Raw genomic sequence first — 20,186 nt, forward strand, 5'->3', positions numbered from 1 at the left:
CCCACTTCATAAGTGTTAAAAATATCTAATAAGAAATTAATTTCTTGATCAAACTAACAAGATCATATTGTGTAATAAGACCAGAGGTTTATATCAGTACAAAAACTGTAGTCACACAATACACACTAGTTGTGAAACTGAAATGTTGCTCCATTCTTTAATTTACCATGCACCAAGAATATGGAACATAAGCATGACATATTTGAATTTGAATTATGTTATAAAGCTGTCACTAAGTGGCGTGTTAAAGGGACACCTGAATCTACTGTTTTTAATGTCCCAAACAAAGCCTTTGTTACTCGTACATTCAAAACTCCTATTCTGAGATTTTCTTTCTGTAACAAAACACAGTAAATTCATATAAATAAAAATAAACCCAGCGGAACAAGAAATAATTACTTGACCATAAGAGGTTATGGAAGGGGGGGGGGGAGGGAGTCACATTTGCATAATTTAGAAGAAAGACAGTGGGATACCAGACACCAGTAGGTTGAGAGATTTTTGACACTTAATAAGTGAAATGACATTTATAGAATGCCATAGGTTAATAAAAGTGCTATGGTCCTTCACATGGAAACTTTAATAAAATACTTTCCACCAAATGCAATTTCTCTCCTTAGATTCATGGTTTCTCTGTTCAAATGATTGACAGAGTGAAAATCAAATGCAAAGAAGTAGCAGAATAAGCTAAAAGCATTAAAAAAATATTATAATCTCTAGAGTTAGTATCCTATTTGGAGTTTCTCATATGTCAATAATATAATTTATTCTATTTTAAAACACTGTATGCTATATAACGTATGGACTTACATAAATGAGGCATTAGGAATGTTATAATGCAGCATCCTTCATTTTAAATGTAAATATGTAGGGTACCACAGACCACAAAAGTCCCATAACAAATTGATGAAGACAGATGGATACATAGCAGGATGGGACCTACAGCTGTGCAAAACATGTGACCAGTTCTTTATTTTATGCTAACTGGAGGCCTGGCTAATCCTGCAAAGCACAGAGGACCCTTCCTGTGGGGTGCTGAGAGCTCTAACTAACAACTGGCCTCCATGGGAACTGATGGCAGTCTGCACCTCTCTGGTAGTATTCAGAAACTGCCAGGATTGAGCCTTCAGTGTGGCTGCAGGCTACTAACAAATTGCCAGAGTTGGTCATTATTTAGCCAGAAAAAAGTTCAGATTATAAACTACTCTCTGACAAATACTTAGACCTTTAATTTTACTAAAAATAGAGCAGTCCCCTGCATCAGAAGCACAGTTTATAGTCTCAAACCCTTGAGCCTCAGAGAAAGTGAGAAACAATTTATAATAATAAAGGAAAAAAATGAACCAAAAAGCCCATTTCATCTATCTCACTTAGATATTTAAGTCTTAATTAAAATTGTCAAAATTCTATGCTTTTTATGCTGTTAACTCTTAGAAACTGAGGGTCCATTTAAGGATTGCCGCTGTTAGCCATGTGTACTTTGCAGACTTGTTTACCATATAGCTTTGTCAAAGACAAAAAGGTCAAGCAAAAATGACATCTATATTGTAAAATCTGTATAGTATAATGCACAGTACTGATGTGCTCAAAGTCCATGCATTTAAATTCCTTTGTATGATAATTTATGGTGATCATGTCTTCAGACTTTGCTATTAGCATACTCACCCCTAACAAGAAGTTCTGCCTCATCTGACACACTGTCTGCTGTGGTCTGTACCCTGCAGCCATATCTCCCAGCATGCATCAGAAGGATGTTCCTGATCATTAAATCTGCAGAGGATGCTTGCTGAAAGAGGGATGAAGTGCCAGTTTAAAATGTTGCAAATCTGCCTGTTCAAGGTGTTTTGTGAGGGTGCTTTGTTCAGTGTGGCAAAGTCACCAATGCAGGTTTTACAACTTACATTACAAAAAGCAAGCATACTAATATCTCCCTTTAAAAGCAAGGACTGCTTTTTAAGCAATTTTGTATGAGGGATTAGAAGTCAGAATTTCATGTTTTTTTAAACATTCAGTAACTAACCAAGAAGAAAACATTGATTTTATTTAAGAAGTATTTATACACACACTTGCATGCACAAAGAAAAGTCTTCCAAATGGGCAATAAGAAGCTAATTTATTAAGTAAAACAAAAATAATTTGTCCTGCTTTAGGAGATAAAGGATTATGAATGGAGTGAAAAGGGAAAGAATCCTGTTCTGGGAAGACCTCCAACTCCCTTTGGTCGTAGCAGTGGCATTAGCTGCAGTGCAGTACAATCAGCTGCATTTTGGACAGAGCTTTTGCTATATTTCCATTAGGTTTTTCTCAAGATGGCCATATAGAATAGTTTTTAAACAGCATGGTAAACCAAGATAGACTGCAAGTGCATTTCTGTTTCCCTCGCTGTTATATTTAAAGCAGCTGAACTTGACAAATTAACTCTCCTAAATTTACTGTACTTCTTAGAATTAATTTGCTATATTATGTGTGATGCTAACACACTGTTTTTTTCAGCATTAATACAGAAAATATGAAGAGGTTTATATTGCTATTTATGCCTTCCTTCTGAATCACATCTTGTTTTAATGCTTTCAGTATATCATGTCCCCAAATTATTTGCTTTGGTATTTTTATTTTATTTTCCTTTATTTCTTGTCATTGGTTACCAGAAGAAGTCACTCTTGTTGATTTATTGTCAAGGGCATGAAAACTCTTGGGTTGCTAAGATATTCATAGAGGTTTACTTCTTGAGGATATAAAAAAGCTCTTGTGGTTAATACAGAATCTATGGACTACAAGAAAACCCACCCTACAAGACTACAAGAAAACTATGTTCTCAACCTAGGACTGGAAAATATCTACAGGGGCATAGAATCTAGTCCCTCCCTATCTATTACAAGTAATCATACCATATAATCTCTTCCATAAACTGATTGAGGGCAGTGACAGATGTGCAACTCCCCAGTCTAACTCATGGCACTTCACAGAAAGAGCCATGAGTTAGATCCACCCTCCTGATCCAACAGGTGCTCACCTAACCCTACCCCTAATCCCACCCCTCTCTCCAAACTCCTGTGCTCTCTCTCAGAATGGGAGAGGGAGAAGGCAAGGGGGGAAGGTCCATTCTGGGGTTTCTTCAGCCTGCTCTGGAGTCGGGGATGGATTGCAGCCCATCTCTGGTGGGCTCCAGCATCTCTGGTGCCTACCTTCTGATGTACTTATAGGGCGGGTCTACATGAGACATTTATTGCGGAACTGACTATTTAGCTCTGCAGTAAATGTGTCAGCATCTACATATGTGCCTCCATTAAGGTGCAGGAAATTAATACATTCTGCAGCAGGGTAGTATTTTTAATTACAAGTGCTACCTTGCTGTGGAGTTTTTAATGTGCAGCAGCCAGCTAGCCTCACAATGAAGCTCCATCGTGCCTTAGCAAGTCCCTCTGCAGCACACTGAGCTGGGGGGAGAAGCCCTGGGCTGGCAGGGAGAACCCTGGGGCCCCCTGCCAGCTCGGGCTGTTCCACCTGGGCTCTATATGCCGTGCCTGAGTAAACTGTTATGGCTCTGGAGTTAATTGCTTATTGCAATCAGCTCCACAGTTTATTCAGGCACAGTAACTGCACGTGTAATTACAAGTGAATATCTGTCCTTACTTTCTATTTTCCTGCAGGCAAGTCCAGCTTCAGGTTTGAAACTCGAAACATTTTGAAACCTTTGAAATGTTTTGACTGCCCTCATTTTGAGGCTGTTTCAAACCCCTTCATTTAATTTTGATTTCACTGCTTTGAGCTTGAAACAATTCAAAATAGCCGGTAAAATTTTGCACAGCCCTACTGTGCAGCTAGCATCACTAAAAAGTTGTGCACTAGCACTACTATTCAGTAGCGCAAGTTACTGCACATTGATTTAGTACTTGGTTATGCAAGTACTAAACTTAATGTGCAGTAATTAGGGTGCATTAATGAATGTGTAGAAAGACATGCCCACAAAAAAGAATACTACTCCTCCTGGCTTTCATTTTGTTGGGCTAAGTGAGCCAAACCCTTTATAGCCCCCTCTTCTAAAATGAACTGCCAATTTTATTAATGAGCTTCTACTTTTTGTTCCACGGCATTAATGCAAATATTAAATAAGTTTGGTCCTCAAATTAATCTAGTAACCTCCTTTTGGGCAGATACTTCCCCTTTCAACATTGCCCACTGTCACCTTTCTTTTCATGAGTTTCGTTCTCTGGTTACAGCTCTTGCACTAAGCTCCATCTCTTTCAGCTAAACTAATAATTTTACTGTAGTATTCTATCAAATGCTTTACTATAGTCCAGTAAAATAAATCTAACTCTGTAGCTGCCCAAGATTTTTTTTACTCTGCTGATAAATAACAGGGCTGTGCAAAGCTTCGGATCACGATTCAAATTCAGAGATGATTTGGAGGCTGAATCTATGAATCCAGATCAAACCTCTGGAAGCTTTAGGATTTCTGAATTGATTCAGAGCTTCCGAATCAATTTGGAAAAGATTCGGAAAAGATTCGGTGATTTGGCCATAGGGTATAATCGGGAATCAATGAAATATCTATAATTTTGTTGTCTTCTGGCTGATTCAAACAAAACTTGTAGGGATGGTAGCATCTGCTGAGACCATGACTTATGCCAAACTTCAAGGTAATAGGTGCAGGGGTTTATGGGAAACTGCACCTCCAAGTCCTGAAAGCAAAACTCATGTCAAGTGTGTGTGTTAAGCCACAGTGGGTTGAAAATTGCAGGGATGGTAGCTATTACAGAGGCCACAGTCTGCCAAGTTTCAAGGAGATAGGTGCATGGGTTTATGGGAAACTACACCTCAAACTGCTGATAAGCAAAGTTCATGACATAGGTGACACTGTGTGTGTGTTAAGGCACAGGTGGTAAAAACTGCAGGGATGGTAGCCCCTGCTGAGGCCACAAAGCCTGCCAAGTTTCAAAGAGATGGGTGCAGGGGTTTGGGGGAAACTGCATCTCAAGCTGCAGACAAGCAAAACTTGTGACATGGGTGACACTATGTGTGTTAAGGCGTAGCAGCATGAAAGCTGCAGGCCTGCTACCCCTGCTGAGGCCACTAAGCCTGCCAGCTGTCAAGCAGATAACTGCAGGGGTTTCTGGGTTCTGGGGCCCTGCGCTCCTAGTTGCTGACAGGCAAAACTTGTGTCATGGATGCTTGTGCAACAGTGTCTGTCTTGGGGCATGTGGGGGCGGGGGGGGGAGAAGGGATGGGGGAGAAACTACTGCAGGCCTGGCTGCTAAGCTACTGTGTTACCAATCAATCATGATTCACTCGCAGACCAGCTCAATACACAGTAGCTAGTAGCTACTAGATAATGAGTTAACGAGCAAGGATTAACACCTACAAAACCACAGACTAAGGAGAGGAAGGAATCAATACAGAGCTTCTGGCCCAGGACAGAGACAGTTAGTTGTACAAGCACCTATGTCACAAGTGTTGCCTATCAGCAGCTAGGGGTGCAGGGCCCCAGAACCCAGAAACCCCATCACCTATCTCCTTGACAGCTGGCAGGCTTTGTGGCCTTAGCAGGGGCTAATAGGCCTGCAGCTTTCACCCTGCTGCACCTTAAAACACACAGTGTCACCCATGTCACGAGTTTTGCTTGTCTGCAGCTTGTGGTACAGTTTCCCCCAAACCCCTGCACCTACCTCCTTAAAACTTAGCAGGATTTGTAGCCTCAGTATGGGCTACAATCCTTGCAGTTTTTACCCCCCTGTAGCTTAACAAACACACGCAACATGAGTTTTGCTTTCAGAACTTTGAGGTGCAGTTTCCCATAAACCCATGCACCTATGTCCTTGAAACTTGGCACATATCATGCTATCAGTAGAGGCTACCCTTTCAGAAAATTTAATCTAAATCAGCCAAAAGACAACAATGTTGTAGATATTTCACTGATTCCTCATTAGACTCTATGGCCAAATCTCTGAATTGGCTCCGAATCTTTTGAAGCAATTTGGCCGATTCAAATCGGAAAAATGATTCAGATCTCTGAATCGAACCTCTGGCATCCAAATCAGCTGGATCTGATTCCAAATTGAATAGTTCCCTATTCGCACAGGCCTAATAAAAAAGTGCTATGTTTAGCAATAAAAACTTGTGGAAGAGGTGATATATTTTATTAGACCAACTAGATATTTGCAAACAAATTATTGTGTTTATTTGCAAGCTTTGGGGCACAGCACCCTTCATCAGGCATAGCAGTGTGCCTGAAAGCTTGCAAATAAACACAATAATTTGTTTGCAAATATCTAGTTGGTCTAATAAAATATATCACCTCTTCCACGAGTTTTAATTCCTTTTGCCTCTAGACCAATACAGCTACAACCTGGATACTTGACACATGTTTAGCAATCTTCAGTCACACAGTATTCCTCCCTGATATACTTTTTAAATATCTTTCCATTATACCTGTGATTTCTTGTGATATATTTTACTGAATTCAGGGATAGAATTCCCATGCCTTACACACACAAAGGTCTCTGAGTTTTTGTCTTCCACTTGGGATATTATAATTTTCTTTCCAATAAAATAATTTCTACAGCTGGCCTTCCTTTGCTGCCAAATTCAACAATGTTTTCCTTTCTAGAAACTAATGCAAAATATCAATTACTTTTGGGGTTATACATAGATTATTTATGCACCTCAAATGCATAGCAATTCCATTTCTTTCTTTCTTGCTGTTTCTATTTATATGACTGCAAGAATCCTTTACCATTTGTTTTAATGTCCTTTGATGGATCTAACTCAGCCTGACTTTTGAAAAATCTCACTTTATCCTTACATTTGCTGACCTCCAAGACGTGGCTTCCTTTGCTGATCAAGCCCTTTTCTACTCCTTCTAGACTCTCTGCTTACTCCAGTTATTCTTTTGATGTGGTTATTCATTCAGTTGAGACTGGATATCTTCCTAACAATTTTTTCTCTGTTACTGAGGATGTGTCTAACAAGAAATTCTTGTTCTAATAAGAAATTCTCATTCTATTTAAAGCATCCCTTACTGTCATTATCAGTTCATTTTCCAATCACACAAAACGCAAAAACAATCCCAAATAAATGACAGTCACATTGTGTTTGATATACCAATTCCTAGAACACTTTTCGATGACATACTTTATACACTTATCAAAATAATAAAATATTATTTAAAATTAGAATAATAGAACTTGAAATAATTATTTTTTCTCAAACAACACAGTAGGTTCATACTCGTAAAGTCTTATTCTGTTCTCAGCATTATATTGTAACTAAAAGATAATATAGTTTCTAAGTTAGTCCCAGAGAAGGTATAAATTGTGAGATCTTAATCTGCGATCTTTTCTTATTGACTTGTCCAGAAATGTCATCTTTGTCACCTTGCAGTAGCTTACACACATAGAGGATGTCCAGATGTGCAGAAATGTGTGTTTCACTGGGGACAAGCAGCAGCACACATTGTGCCACTGCTGTTTGTCCTTGGGGAATGCCTGTGTCACACAGCACATTACCACAGGTTGAGTACCACAGTTGCTAGCCCCAGCATCCTTACTTGGGGTCCTGGGGGCCTCCATGAGCTGCAGTCACAGCTCTCCTGCAGCAGGAAGCCTGGCCAGTGGCCAGAGTGTGGATCTGGCCAGCCAGACTGGTTTTGGGTGGCACACGCTGCTGCCACGCTGCTTTATTTTGGCATTTTTTTTTAACCTAGGATCTCCCAGGGTAAAAAATACTCCCTGCACTGCAAAGTAGCATGTGAAGTGTGTGGTGCCACAGATGGGTCTGTGCTGCCACATACCACATGTCCATGCTTGCCTGGATGCTCCCATGATGGGCAATACCTTGCATATATTTTTTATTGGGCCTCAAGTAGGTGTCATAGTAGTTTCATAGTAGCTAGGGTCAGGGGGGACCTGAACATATCATCTAGCCTGACCCCCTGCCACAGGCAGGAATGAATGCTGGTTTCACAAGACCCCAGACAGGAGATCATCCAAATTCCTCTTGAATTTGCCCAAGGTAGGGGCGAGGACCAGTTCCCTGGGAAGCTGGTTCCAGATTTTGGCCACCCTAACTGTAAAATATTGCCTTCTGATCACCAACATAAACCTATTCTCCATCAGCTTATTACCATTGTTCCTTGTCACCCCAGGTGGTGCTGGGGAGAATAGGGCTCTTTCTATTTGCTGATGATCTCCCCGATGAGTTTGTAGGCAGCCACCAGGTCCCCCCTCAGCCTCCTCTTGCTGAGGCTGAACAGGTTCAGGTCCTTCAGTCTCTCCTCGTAGGGCCTGTCCTGCTGCCCTCTCACCAAGAGGGTGGCCCTCCTCTGAACCCTCTCCAGGCTGGCCACATCCCTTTTGAAGTGTGGTGCCCAGTACTGGACGCAGTACTCCAACTGTAGCCTGACCAAAGTCGCATAGAGGGGGAGTATCACCTCTCTGGACCGGCTTGAGATGCATCTGTGGATGCATGACAAGGTATGGCTGGACTTGCTGGCTGCGGTCTGGCATTGGCGGCTCATGTTCATCTTGGAGTCAATAATGACTCCAAGATCCCTCTCTGCCTCTGTGCTTTCAAGAAGGGAACTCCCCAGCCTGTATGTATGCTGTGGATTCCTTCTCCCAAGGTACAGCACCCTGTATTTATCTACGTTGAACCTGATCCTATTCTCATCTACCCACTTTTGTAGTCTGTCTAAATCTAGTTGCAGCCTCTCTCTCCCTTCAAGTGTGCCCACCTCGCCCCACATCTTAGTGTCATCAGTAAACTTGGACAACATGCTTTCAACCCCCTCATCCAAGTTGCTGATTAAGATGTTAAACAGTGTGGGCCCAAGGACTGGGCCCTGGGGGACCCTACTGCTCACATCTTGCCAGGTTGAGTACGACCTGTCCACCACTACTCTCTGGGTGTGCCCCATCACCCAGTTTTTTACCCATCCAACTGTGCAGGCATCAATGCCACAGTCATTTAATTTATTGATGAGGATGGGGTGAGAGACAGTATCAAAGGCCTTCTTAAAGTCTAGAAAGACTCTGTCCACGGTGAGACCATCATCCAAGGATTTAGTTACTTGGTGATAAAAGGCAATCAGGTTGGTTAGGCAGGACCTGCCTTTGATGAACCCATGCTGATTGCCCATGAGCATGATCTCCCCTGCTGGCCCCCCATTATATGACTTGACTATGGAAGGAAATTTAGGAGTTTCTGATCTCTGCTCCAATGCTCAATTTGTAAATTAATACTGACAGTCTCTTTCTGAATTCTAACACAGGCTTCCATCTCCAATGCTAAGCACCTTCCAAGTACTGATGATGGGGGTCTCATTTCCAGTTCTAAACCACCTAAGGGTGGACCCTACCCATTAACCAACTGTTACAGCAGTTGACTAGTTTATTCTTCATGTTGTGGCTGATCCCATGCTATGACTAGATAGAAAATCTATCCTCAATACCTTTTAAGGATTGTTTGTTACAGTTATTGGTGTAACAGAGGCATGTAGGAATTCCAAGATAGATTTCAGTGCTGGCTTCTTACAAATAAATAGCAAAGACTCTCTGGAGAATTAATTCAACCATGGAGTCAGACAAGTGGATGTTATAGGATGGTATTAAGCTAGGAGGTAAGCTATACAACAGAAATTAGGGTGCCACTTGCCTAATTAATGCCAGATGAAACAGATTTGAAATCAGTGCTGGAGGTAACTGAAAGAGGCCACTATATTTTAGATGAGCATTATGGGGGGGGGGGGGGGTTTAGTCCCACATTCAATCCAATGTGTAAGTATGTGAAATTGAAAAGCATCAATAAGGATTTGTAAAATGTGACAAGACACAATGTTGCAAACATTAACACTGATTTTAATAGGTGCACAAGGAACAAAGCGTGAGGGTGCATGAAGGAGTTGTGCACAATTGAGGCTGCCATCTGTGCCAGAATGAATGTAGACTAAGTAGCCCAATAAGCTGGTTGATCCCATAGTATGAATGTCATGGGGGTATTTTGCCTTCTAAACTATCCTCAATATTTTACTGCTGGAGGTATGATACTAGATGATGCAGACCAACTGTTGCAGATGGACTAATACAGTCCATACCTATGTTTCTCTTTTGTAATTCTTGGAAACTCTCACATAACTCATATCCCTTGTTGCTGAAATGAGATGTGAGCCTTCTGCAGTTGGAAAGCATGAAACCAGTAGCACACTATGTCACTTCTGTCAAGAAATCAACTTGGGATACAAAGTTTTTAACTTGCTTAACACAACAGTGTTTATTAGCCATGAAATGTGGATTATTCAATATGATGGTCTGATATAAAAAAATACATATTAAGTGGAAAAGACAAGAATCAGTATATATTTCCCTGCTTATCTTTGAGGATAATTTACAATTTATGTGTGTTAAGGTGAACCTCCCCCCGCCCCGTTATAGATAGTAGCTGCCTGGTTTCATTGCTCCTTCTTAGACAATCCCTCACAGTTGAGGATGATTGTCTTCCATGATTGTCCTATCTGTGGATGTGAATACACCTGACGAGGCCAATCTGGAATCAGCAGACTGTTCCATTGCTAAGGATCTGTTAACAATCTTAGGTGTTACTCTGTTATAGGGTTCATGACTATATGAGTCCTGATATTTTCAGCAGGAAAATATGTACCTAAATAACAGGGCAGATTGGCAGCATTTTGAAGAATCATTGGTATAAATGAAGGAGAACAGTGCAATAAAATTGATCCCTGTGAAACACTTCAGTTTATTACAGAATAACAGGATGTGCAACCAGCAATACTTAGAATATGTGAGGGGAAGGAAATTAAACTTGCTTGTGTTTAATATAAATGAATGTGTGCTTAGAAATTAGTGGCCTGATCATGGAAAAGCTGAGAAATTGAAATTCCCAGTGAAACCAGTTGGAACTATGAGTGCTCAGCACCACTGAAAACTGGCCATTTTGATGTTTAGCTCTCAAAGGCTCTTTAGAGAATTTAGCAAATGTCTTCTCCTATGCAAATCAGAAATTCTAAGATAATTTGTCTTAGAATGATAGGTCTAAAAGGCTTATCTCAGTTTTGGGGGCTAAAATTATCATTGCCAGTAATTATTCTGTGGGATTTTTGTCAGAGGATCCTGTTTTTATACAAAAGTTATAGTTTTTGTAACTTGGAAACAAAAAATGCTATTGGTATCCCCATTCCACCATATGTGAGGATTACCTTGAACCACATGGCATTCATAGACCTGTCCTAAAGGTATCATAGTTGGGCACCCCTACTGTGGTGACTGCTTCTACACTCTCCTACTTCTGGCTGCTAGAGCAGGGCCTCCTACTATATTGCTGATCCCTGGAGGGTCTTGTTAATTAACTCACATTTTATATGAGAAGCCACCAAATGATTCATAATCAGCTTGACATCTGAACTTCCGCAACATTGGCTGACACTAAAACCATAGTTATTGTCCCCTCTAACCTTGCAATAAGCAATCCTAGAGAAAAAGTACCTGAGAGATTAAAGGTTGGATTTTATAAAGCATTTGCTGGCCTAACTATATCCACTAAAGTCACTGACAAAACTCCAGTTGTCTTCAGTCAGAGTGGCGTTAGACCAAAGCAAATAGCTTCTGAAACTCCAATCCCTGCAGCTCTGCTGGGTCCTGATGGAAGCTTAATGGATTTGTTCACTGTAAATGGGAACTGTTTGAAATAGACTGCATTTGTGCAGGGATTTTTTTCCTCTGATACTGAAGACAAGTCATGTAATGGAAATGTACTTGGTTTGAACTAAGTCTATGTTAAAGGTCTGCCTTGGCTGTTTGGCTATTTTCCAAATCCCTTACTGACACCGTTCAAACTCCTGCACTTAGAGATAAGGAGTAATATGGGGAAAAAGGGAAAGATTTTTCTAAAATACAGTAGTTGCTTAGCTGAATCTTATCTAAATCCAGATCATACCTACTTACCTTCTCCTCATGCAACTTTTAACAGCTCTTGGGAGCCTCTCCAGTAGCTATGCATCACAGACAAACCTGGAGTGCACAGGATCAGATGAAGGACCAAATTTAAATCATACAGGCACTCAGGTGCTGCAACACCTATAATTTGGGTGCCTTTTCCCAGAAGAGCAATCAAAATTGACAGGGTTAGTCATATAGGATCCATAGAGGCAATCTGGAATACCTACTTGCTGAGCAGCAGGAATCTAAGATATGCAACAGGAATCACTAAGAACACAGGTATGTCTGAACTTCAAATTCTCGTGCGAATCTAAGCAGCACCCTATGTTAACGTAGAATCATAGCATCATAGAAAAATCAGGGCTGGAGGGGACCTCAAAGCAGGACATTTCCCAACAAAGGCTTTGTTTAGCCGGGTCTTAAAAACCTCCAAGGATGGTGATTCCACAACCTCTCTGGGTAACATGTTCCAGTGCTTTAATAGTGTCAGAGCACATGCACATGTGCACCTGACTGCACAGATATTATTGCACAGTCATTTAGTACTTGTGTAGCAGGCTTACCTTTTCAGAGCTTGGGTTGAGTCCCAGGATCAAGGGTCTGCTGTTGATTGGTGAAGCCCACCCACCAATCTGGAGGCAACACAAGGAAAGCAATGCTCCTCCCTTTTCCAAAGGATGGGGGCAAGGAGCAGCTGGACCTGAATTGGAACTGCGCCAGTCAGGTCTGGAGAACTTCGGGGGTGGAGCCCCTGAAGAGTATAAAAGGGGGGCATGTTTGGCATGCTGGGGGAGACAACGAAGGACAGAGAGGAAAGAGGAGCTCCAGAGATGGCCGTCCTCAGCACCCCACTTGAGAAACTGGAGGCTGCTTGGGCCCTACACGGTGTGCAGATTGGCACATGGAGAGCTGGCCCTGGGAGCAGCTCAAGGCTGCTTGGGCCCCACACGGTGTCTGGATTGGCACACAGAGGACACGCCTGGGAGCAGTTTGCAGCTGCTCAAGTTAGCCCCGGCCCTAGGCTGAGTGACTAGAGCCCCACAGTACGGCTCTGCCTTTAACTAAAAGAGCCCTGGTACACAGAGCAGGGCCCAGGAAAGGGGAACCAGAGCGTGTAAGGGTTTGGCTCCCGCAAGAAAGAGAGAGCCCTGGGCTGCCCATTGCAGGGTACCAGGCCATTGAGGATCACTGCAGGCACCACTGGACAGAGGCTCTCGCAAGATTGGCCTCCAAGGTATGAGCCTTTGCTGCTTCAGAGAGGAATCATGAGTTGCTGGGGAAGTGAGCCCTGCAGGGGAGGTGGTCACAGAACAGGAGGGTCTGTCGCCTCCACCGTCCATTGCAGAAGGGGTGTGTCCACATCCCAGGGCTCTAAAGGGGAGGGGCTCCAAGGAAACCCCTTGGGGAGGTACTGAGTGCACTCCTTTTTTGGGTGATTGTTGTTGTGTCAAGGTTTATATAGCTACGGGTATTCTTTAAGGAAGTTTATATGGTTTATAGGTTCTTAATGTGTTAATATGTATATTTGTATTGTTACTTGGTAGGTCTAGGAAATATTATTAACTTATTTGGGTTATATAATTTGGGTCCCCATATGTGTTTATTGTGTTGTAACCTTAAATATCTTGTTGACTGTATTTATTATTATATATGTTGTACATTATATGGTTTATGTGAATTGTGGGGTATTATATGTAGTATCATATGCTAATATTTATTGTAAATATTTCATGTTTTATTTTAAGTGTTTATTATAGTAATAAATTGTATACAGTTAAGCACTCGATCTTGGCCTGACACTGTAGAGAGGAGACTGAACTGCTCTAGTACCTGGGCCCTCTATCAGCACCCTGCCTGACTCCCACCACTGTCATTGGAGGACAGAGCACACCCCCCTGGGTGTACCCCAGCTACACTTGCTTTAGCAAGTAGTAAATGACTGTGCAGTAACCACTGGTACTGCACAGTCCTGGGATGCATGAGTCATTTCTGACCCTACTGCACAGAAGAAATGAGCTATGGTCCAGTAGCAGTTCATGCCTGCAGATGCTACATCTCCGTAGCAACAAGCTACCGTGACATAGTGTCTCACGTAAACATGTCCTTATAGTGAGAAAGTTTTTCCTAATATCTAACCTAAATTTCCCTTGCTGCTATTTGAAACCATTGCTCCTTGTCCTGTCATCTGCCACCAATGAGAACAGTCTAGCTTCATTCTCTTTGTTACTTGTGAATCCTAGAGCCATTCAGACCTTGAGAGATGACTTATCAGAAACGTACCATAGACAACACAATAACATGCTGTGAAGAGAAAAGACTGGAGAAGAGAATTTGTATTCACTTTGAAATATATTCACTTTGACTTAGTATATCTGAGCTTTCAGAAAACCTTTGACAAGGTGCCCCATCAGAGCCTTTTAAGGAAGTTAGGTAGTCATGAGATTACAGGAAAGATACCTCATGGATAATGAATTGACTTCAAGCTAGACAACAAAGACTGAGTATAAATGGTCAGTTTTCAGGATGGGAAGGAGTAAATAGCAGGGTCCTCCAGAGATCTGCGTTAGAACCAGTGTTATTTAACATATTCATGAATGATCTGAAAAAGTGGGTGAGTAGCAAGGTGGGAAAATTTGAGAATGACACAAAATTATTCAAAGTGGACTGAGGAACTATGGAAGGCTCTGGCATTATTGAGCAAATGGGCAACCAAATGGCAGATGAAATTCAGTGTAGGTAAATGTACAGTGATGCACATGGGAAAAAATAACCAAAACTATACACACACTGTGATGGGCTCTACTTTATGGTGTCACCAGGTGGTGTTGTAGCAAAACCCCCAGTTTTTCTTCTTTTCCCCTTTTTTTCTTTTAAAATGCATTTCCTCCCCTTCCCCAACCATTTCTGACTTTTTCTCTCCCTCTCTATTCCCTAAAGATAAGTGAGCTAAGACATAGGATGAGCTTCAGCATTTTATTTTGGTACCAAGTTGTATTTGTTTTGTTTTTTATTCTTCTTTATATTGTATAATTATTATGTTTATATTGACTTTTACTGTTCTATATTACTGTTTTACTGATACTATATGATCTAGGCCTATATATGTAGGTTAGCATAAGTCACGTCAAGTTTCCATTTTGTTTGTCAAGTCTCTATCTTGTCCCCATGCCCTGTTGTGTAACCTATCACTCGTACCTACCCCTCCTATGTAACTTGGTTCCTGAATGAATGGGGATGAATGAGGGTGCTTGAGAGACAATGGCAGTAGGTCTAAAAATAGCTGCCTCTGAATGACCGAACCATCAAAATTAATACCTGGACCAACAACCCAGCCATTGGAACCACCCTCAGCATTCAAGAAACAAAAAATGAGGCAACCCACCATTGTGCCAAGGCTTCACATGCTCAGTGAGAATACCTGGAGCCCTCTGGAACAGGTATGACATTGCCTGGACATTCCCTCCCCATAGGAGATCATAGGTAGTCTGCCCCATAAAAAGGGGGAGTGAAGATTGACCCCTTGGGATGCCTCTCCATCTGGACCAGCACCAGGCCACAACTCCTATCCACCCAGAGGCCCTGCCAGCGACCCCGCTCTGGATAACACCTACTGGACAAGGACCCCTTTCCAGCCTGGATAGGTAGCTATCACCCCCACCCACTCTTCAACCAAGGACTTGGTCTCTGTTTATCTTCCCTACCTGGACTCCATCCCTTTCACTGAGTCTCTTTCTCCTGCTGCCATTGTGAGTGCTTGTGTGTGTGTGTGTGTGTGTGTGTGTGTGTGTGTGTGTGTGTGTGTGTGAACCAATAACGTCATGGGGCTGTGTAGTGTGTTCTCTGTTTAATAAATCTGTTATTTTGAAACCCCAAGTTGGGTTTTGTCTGTTTTCTGATTGTTTCCTCCTCGTCACCACTTATCTGCCCCCACAAACTCCCATCTGTCTGCCTCAGTTTCCAGTCCCAAGCTCCCAGCTTTCAGCCTCTATTCAAGCTCCCAGCTTTCAGTCTCTGTTTCCAGCCCCAAGCTCCCAGGTTTCTGCCTCTCTCTCTTTCCTGGCTGTCTCCTCCTTGCCACTGGGCTTTTTCCCTTGCACCAGTGACCCTGAATAACCCTAGGGCCACTTGACCTTAAGTAACCCCACGCCTCAGTTCCTCAACCCAGCTTCTCTCTAGTCTACTGGTTCTAATCCTGATTCCAGCAACTTTAACTCCTTACACTTTCTCTCTCACCTTAACCTTTCCCCAGGTATACCAAACACACATATACACACACCATACCATCCAATTTAGGAGCTCACCTGTATATATGTGTAGGTGGGTGGTATGTGTGTAAACTGGTGAATGTACATACATACATACATACATATATATATATATATATATGTCATCATGTGCATAATATACAAATTAGTGATCCATGTACATGTACGGAGTGTGTGGGTATTGACAACTGATTTTTGCCTAATTTTTGGTGTGTGTATTATGTATGTGCTTGAATTGGTGTATTGGTATGCATGTGTCTAGGCGGGTTTGGATGTGTATGTGCCTGAGTTTGTAGTGTGTGTGTATGCACCTAATTGATTTGTGTGTTTGTATATGTGCGATTGTGTCACACCCTCCTCTCTAACACCACAATATTGGGATCCTGAGAGTTGGCCTGACCCCATAAGGCAACAGTGTTGTCAGCAGGGCTCTGGCTTCTTTGACCATGGGATGTTCTTCCATGAAGACAGATTGCTGGGAAGAGATGGGATTCACCTGATGAAGAGAAGGAAGAGTGCCTTCACAGACAGGCTCACTAACCTAGTGAGGAGAGCTTTAAACCAGGTTCATTGTGGGGTGGAGACCAAAGCCCTGAGGTAAGCTGAGAAGTGGGAGACCAGAAAGAAGAGCAAGCAGGAGGGGGCAACAGGGGAGATGCTCTCATAATTCCAGAGAAGTGAGGGCAATCAACTAGTTACTTCAGGTGCCTGTACACAAATGCACAGAGCCTGGGGAACAAGCAGGCAGAAGTGGAAGTCCTTGCCCAGTCATGGAATGATTGGAATAACAGAGAGTTGATGGGATAGCTCACATGACTGGAGCACTGTCATAGATGGGTACCTTCCTCTACAGGGAAGAAGAGGAGGAGAAGTTGCGCTTTATGTAAAAGAGCCGTATCATTGCTCAGAGCTCCAGTAGAAAACTGGAGATAGGCTTGTTGAGTGTCTCTGGGTTAAGGTTAGAGGGGAGAGCAACAGGAGTGATGTCATGGTGTGGGTCTGCTATAGACCACCAGAACAGGAGGAAGTGGTGGATGAGGCTTTCTTCAAACAGCTAGTGGAAATTTCCAGATCACAGGTCCTGGTTCTCATGGGAGACTTCCATCACCCTGACATCTCCTGGGAGGGCAATACAGCAGTGCTCAGGTAATCCAGGAAGTTTTTGGAGAGTGCTGGGGACAACTTTCTAGTGCAAGTGCTGCAGCAGCCAAATAGGGGCCATGCTTTTCTTGACCTGCTGCTCACAAACAGGGAAGAATTGGTGCGGAATATAGTAGTGGATGGCAACTTGGGCAACAGTGACCACAAGATGATAGAGTTTAGGATCCTGAGGAAATAAGGGATGGAGAGCAGTACAGTAAGGACCCTGGACTTCAGAAAAACAGACTTTGACTTGATCAGGGATCTCATGGGCAGGATCCCCTGGGAAACCAGTCTGAGGGGGAAAGGAGTCCAGGAGATCTGGCTGTACTTTAAAGAAGCCTTACTGAGAGTGCAGGAACAAACCATCCTGATGTGCAGAAAAACTAGCAAATATGGCAGAAGGCCAGCTCGGCTTAGCAGGGGACTCTTCAGTAAACTGAATCACAAAAAGGAAGCTTATAGGAAGTGGAAACTTAGACAAATAACTAGGGAAGAATATAAGAGAATTGTTCAAGCATGCAGGGATGAAGTCAGGAAGGCCAAAGCACAATTGAAGTTGCAGCTAGCAAGGGACATAAAGGATAACAAGAAGGGTTTCTACAAGTATATCAGTAGCAAGAGGAGGGTCAGAAAAGTGTGGGTCCCTTACTGAATAGGGGATGTAACTTTGTGACAGGGGATGCAGAAAAGGCTGACGTGCTCAATGCCTTTTTTGCATTAGTATTCACAGGCAAGGTCAGCTCCCAGACTACTGTACTGGGCAGGACAGTTTGGGAAGAAGGTGATCAGCCAACAGTGGCAAAGTAACAGGTTAGGGACTATTTAGAAAAGCTGGACATATACAAGTCAATGGAGCCAGATACAAGTTCATGGGGACATATACAAGTCCATGGGGCACCTGAGGGTGCTGATGGAGTTGTCTGATGTGATTGCAGAGCCCCTGGCCATCATCTTTGAAAACTCATGGTGATCAGGAGAGGTTGTGGATGATTGGAAAGGAGCAAGTGTAGTGCCTTCAACTACCTGAAGCAGGGGTTCAAAAGAGAATGGAGCTAGACTGTTCTCAGTGGTTGCAGATGACAGAACAAAGAGTAATCATCTCAAATGGCAGCAAGGGAAGTTTAGGTTAGATATTAGGAAGAATTTTCATACTAAGAGGGTAGTAAAACACTGGAACAGGTTACCCAGAGGGATTATGGAATCTCCATCTCCTACCTTAGAGGTTTTTAAGACCCAGTTAGACAAAACCTTGGCTAGGATGATATAATTAGGGATGGTCCTGCTTTGAGCAGGGAGTTGGACTAGATGACCTCCTGAGGTCCCTTCCAACCCTAATTTCCTATGATTTTCTATGATTCCATGATTATCTTTTTATGACCAGGTTACAAAACACCTGGACACAGGAGGAGGGGTGGATGTCGTATACTTAGACTTCAGGAAGGCCTTCGATACGGTATCCCACCCCATACTGGTGAACAAGTTAAGAGGCTGTGACTTGGATGACTACACAGTCCAGTGGGTGGTGAATTGGCTAGAGGGTTGCACCCAGAGAGTCGTGGTGGATGGGTCGGTTTCGACCTGGAAGGGTGTGGGCAGTGGGGTCCCGCAGGGATCGGTCCTTGGACCGATACTCTTTAATGTCTTCATCAGTGACTTGGACGAGGGAGTGAAGTGTACTCTGTCCAAGTCTGTGGATGACACAAAACTGTGGGGAGAAGTGGACAACCCGGAGGGCAGGGAACAGCTTCAAGCAGACCTGGATAGGTTGGACAAGTGGGCAGAAAACAACAGAATGCAATTCAACAAGGAGAAATGCAAAGTGCTGCACCTAGGGAGGAAAAATGTCCAGCATACCTACTGCCTAGGGAATGACCTGCTGGGTGGCACGGAAGTGGAAAGGGATCTTGGAGTCCTAGTGGACTCCAAATGAACATGAGTTGGCAGTGTGACGAAACCATCAGAAAAGCTAATGGCACTTTATTGTGCATCAGCAGATGCATGACGAATAGATCCAAAGAGGTGATACTTCCCCTCTGTCGGGCGCTGGTCAGACCGCAGTTGGAGTACTGCATGCAATTCTGGGCACTGCACTTCAAGAGGGATGCGGATAACCTGGAGAGGGTCCAGAGAAGGGCCAGTCATATGGTTAAGGGCTTGCAGGCCAACCCACGAGGAGAGACTAGAGAACCTGGACCTTTTCAGCCTCCGCAAGAGAAGGTTGAGAGGCGACCTTGTGGCTGCCTATAAGTTCATCACGGGGGCACAGAAGGGAATTGGTGAGGTTCTATTCTCCAAGGCGCCCTCGGGGGTTACAAGAAATAATGGCCACAAGCTAGCAGAGAGCAGATTTAGACTGGACATTAGGAAGAACTTCTTCACAGTTCGAGTGGCCAAGGTCTGGAACGGGCTCCCAAGGGAGGTGGTGCTCTCCTCTACCCTGGGGGTCTTCAAGAGGAGGTTGGATATGCATCTAGCTGGGGTCATCTAGACCCAGCACTCTTTCCTGCCTATGCAGGGGGTCGGACTCGATGATCTATTGAGGTCCCTTCCAACCCTAACAACTATGAATCTATGAATCTGTCACCTCACAGGAAAGAGATCTCAGAGTCATTGTGGACAGTTCACTAAAAACATCAACTCAGCGCTCAGCAGCCATGAAAAAGGCAAACAAAATGCTAGGAATTATTAAAAAGGGAAGTGTAAACAAAAAAGAAAGTATTTTTATGCCCCTTTATAAACTCACGGTGTGTCCAAACCTTGAATACTGTGCCCAGTTTTTGTTCCCCCACCTCATAAAGGATATAGTAGAACAGAAGAAGGTACAGAGAAT

The 20,186-nt window shown here is 43.0% G+C and overlaps 1 protein-coding gene across 6 annotated transcripts in view; it reads right to left on the minus strand.

Annotated features, from left to right (window-relative positions):
- Positions 1–20,186, minus strand: part of CNTN5 (contactin 5) — a 1,172,720-nt gene that overhangs the window by 98,275 nt on the left and 1,054,259 nt on the right. For all 6 annotated transcript variants that reach the window (XM_059721130.1, XM_059721133.1, XM_059721132.1 and 3 more), the window contains one exon: positions 1,666–1,786. In XM_059721130.1, coding sequence (XP_059577113.1) covers positions 1,666–1,786 — 121 coding nt within the window. The remainder of the gene's footprint in view (positions 1–1,665; positions 1,787–20,186) is intronic.

This window comes from Alligator mississippiensis, chromosome 1 (assembly GCF_030867095.1).
Source record: "Alligator mississippiensis isolate rAllMis1 chromosome 1, rAllMis1, whole genome shotgun sequence".
Taxonomy (NCBI): domain Eukaryota; kingdom Metazoa; phylum Chordata; order Crocodylia; family Alligatoridae; genus Alligator; species Alligator mississippiensis.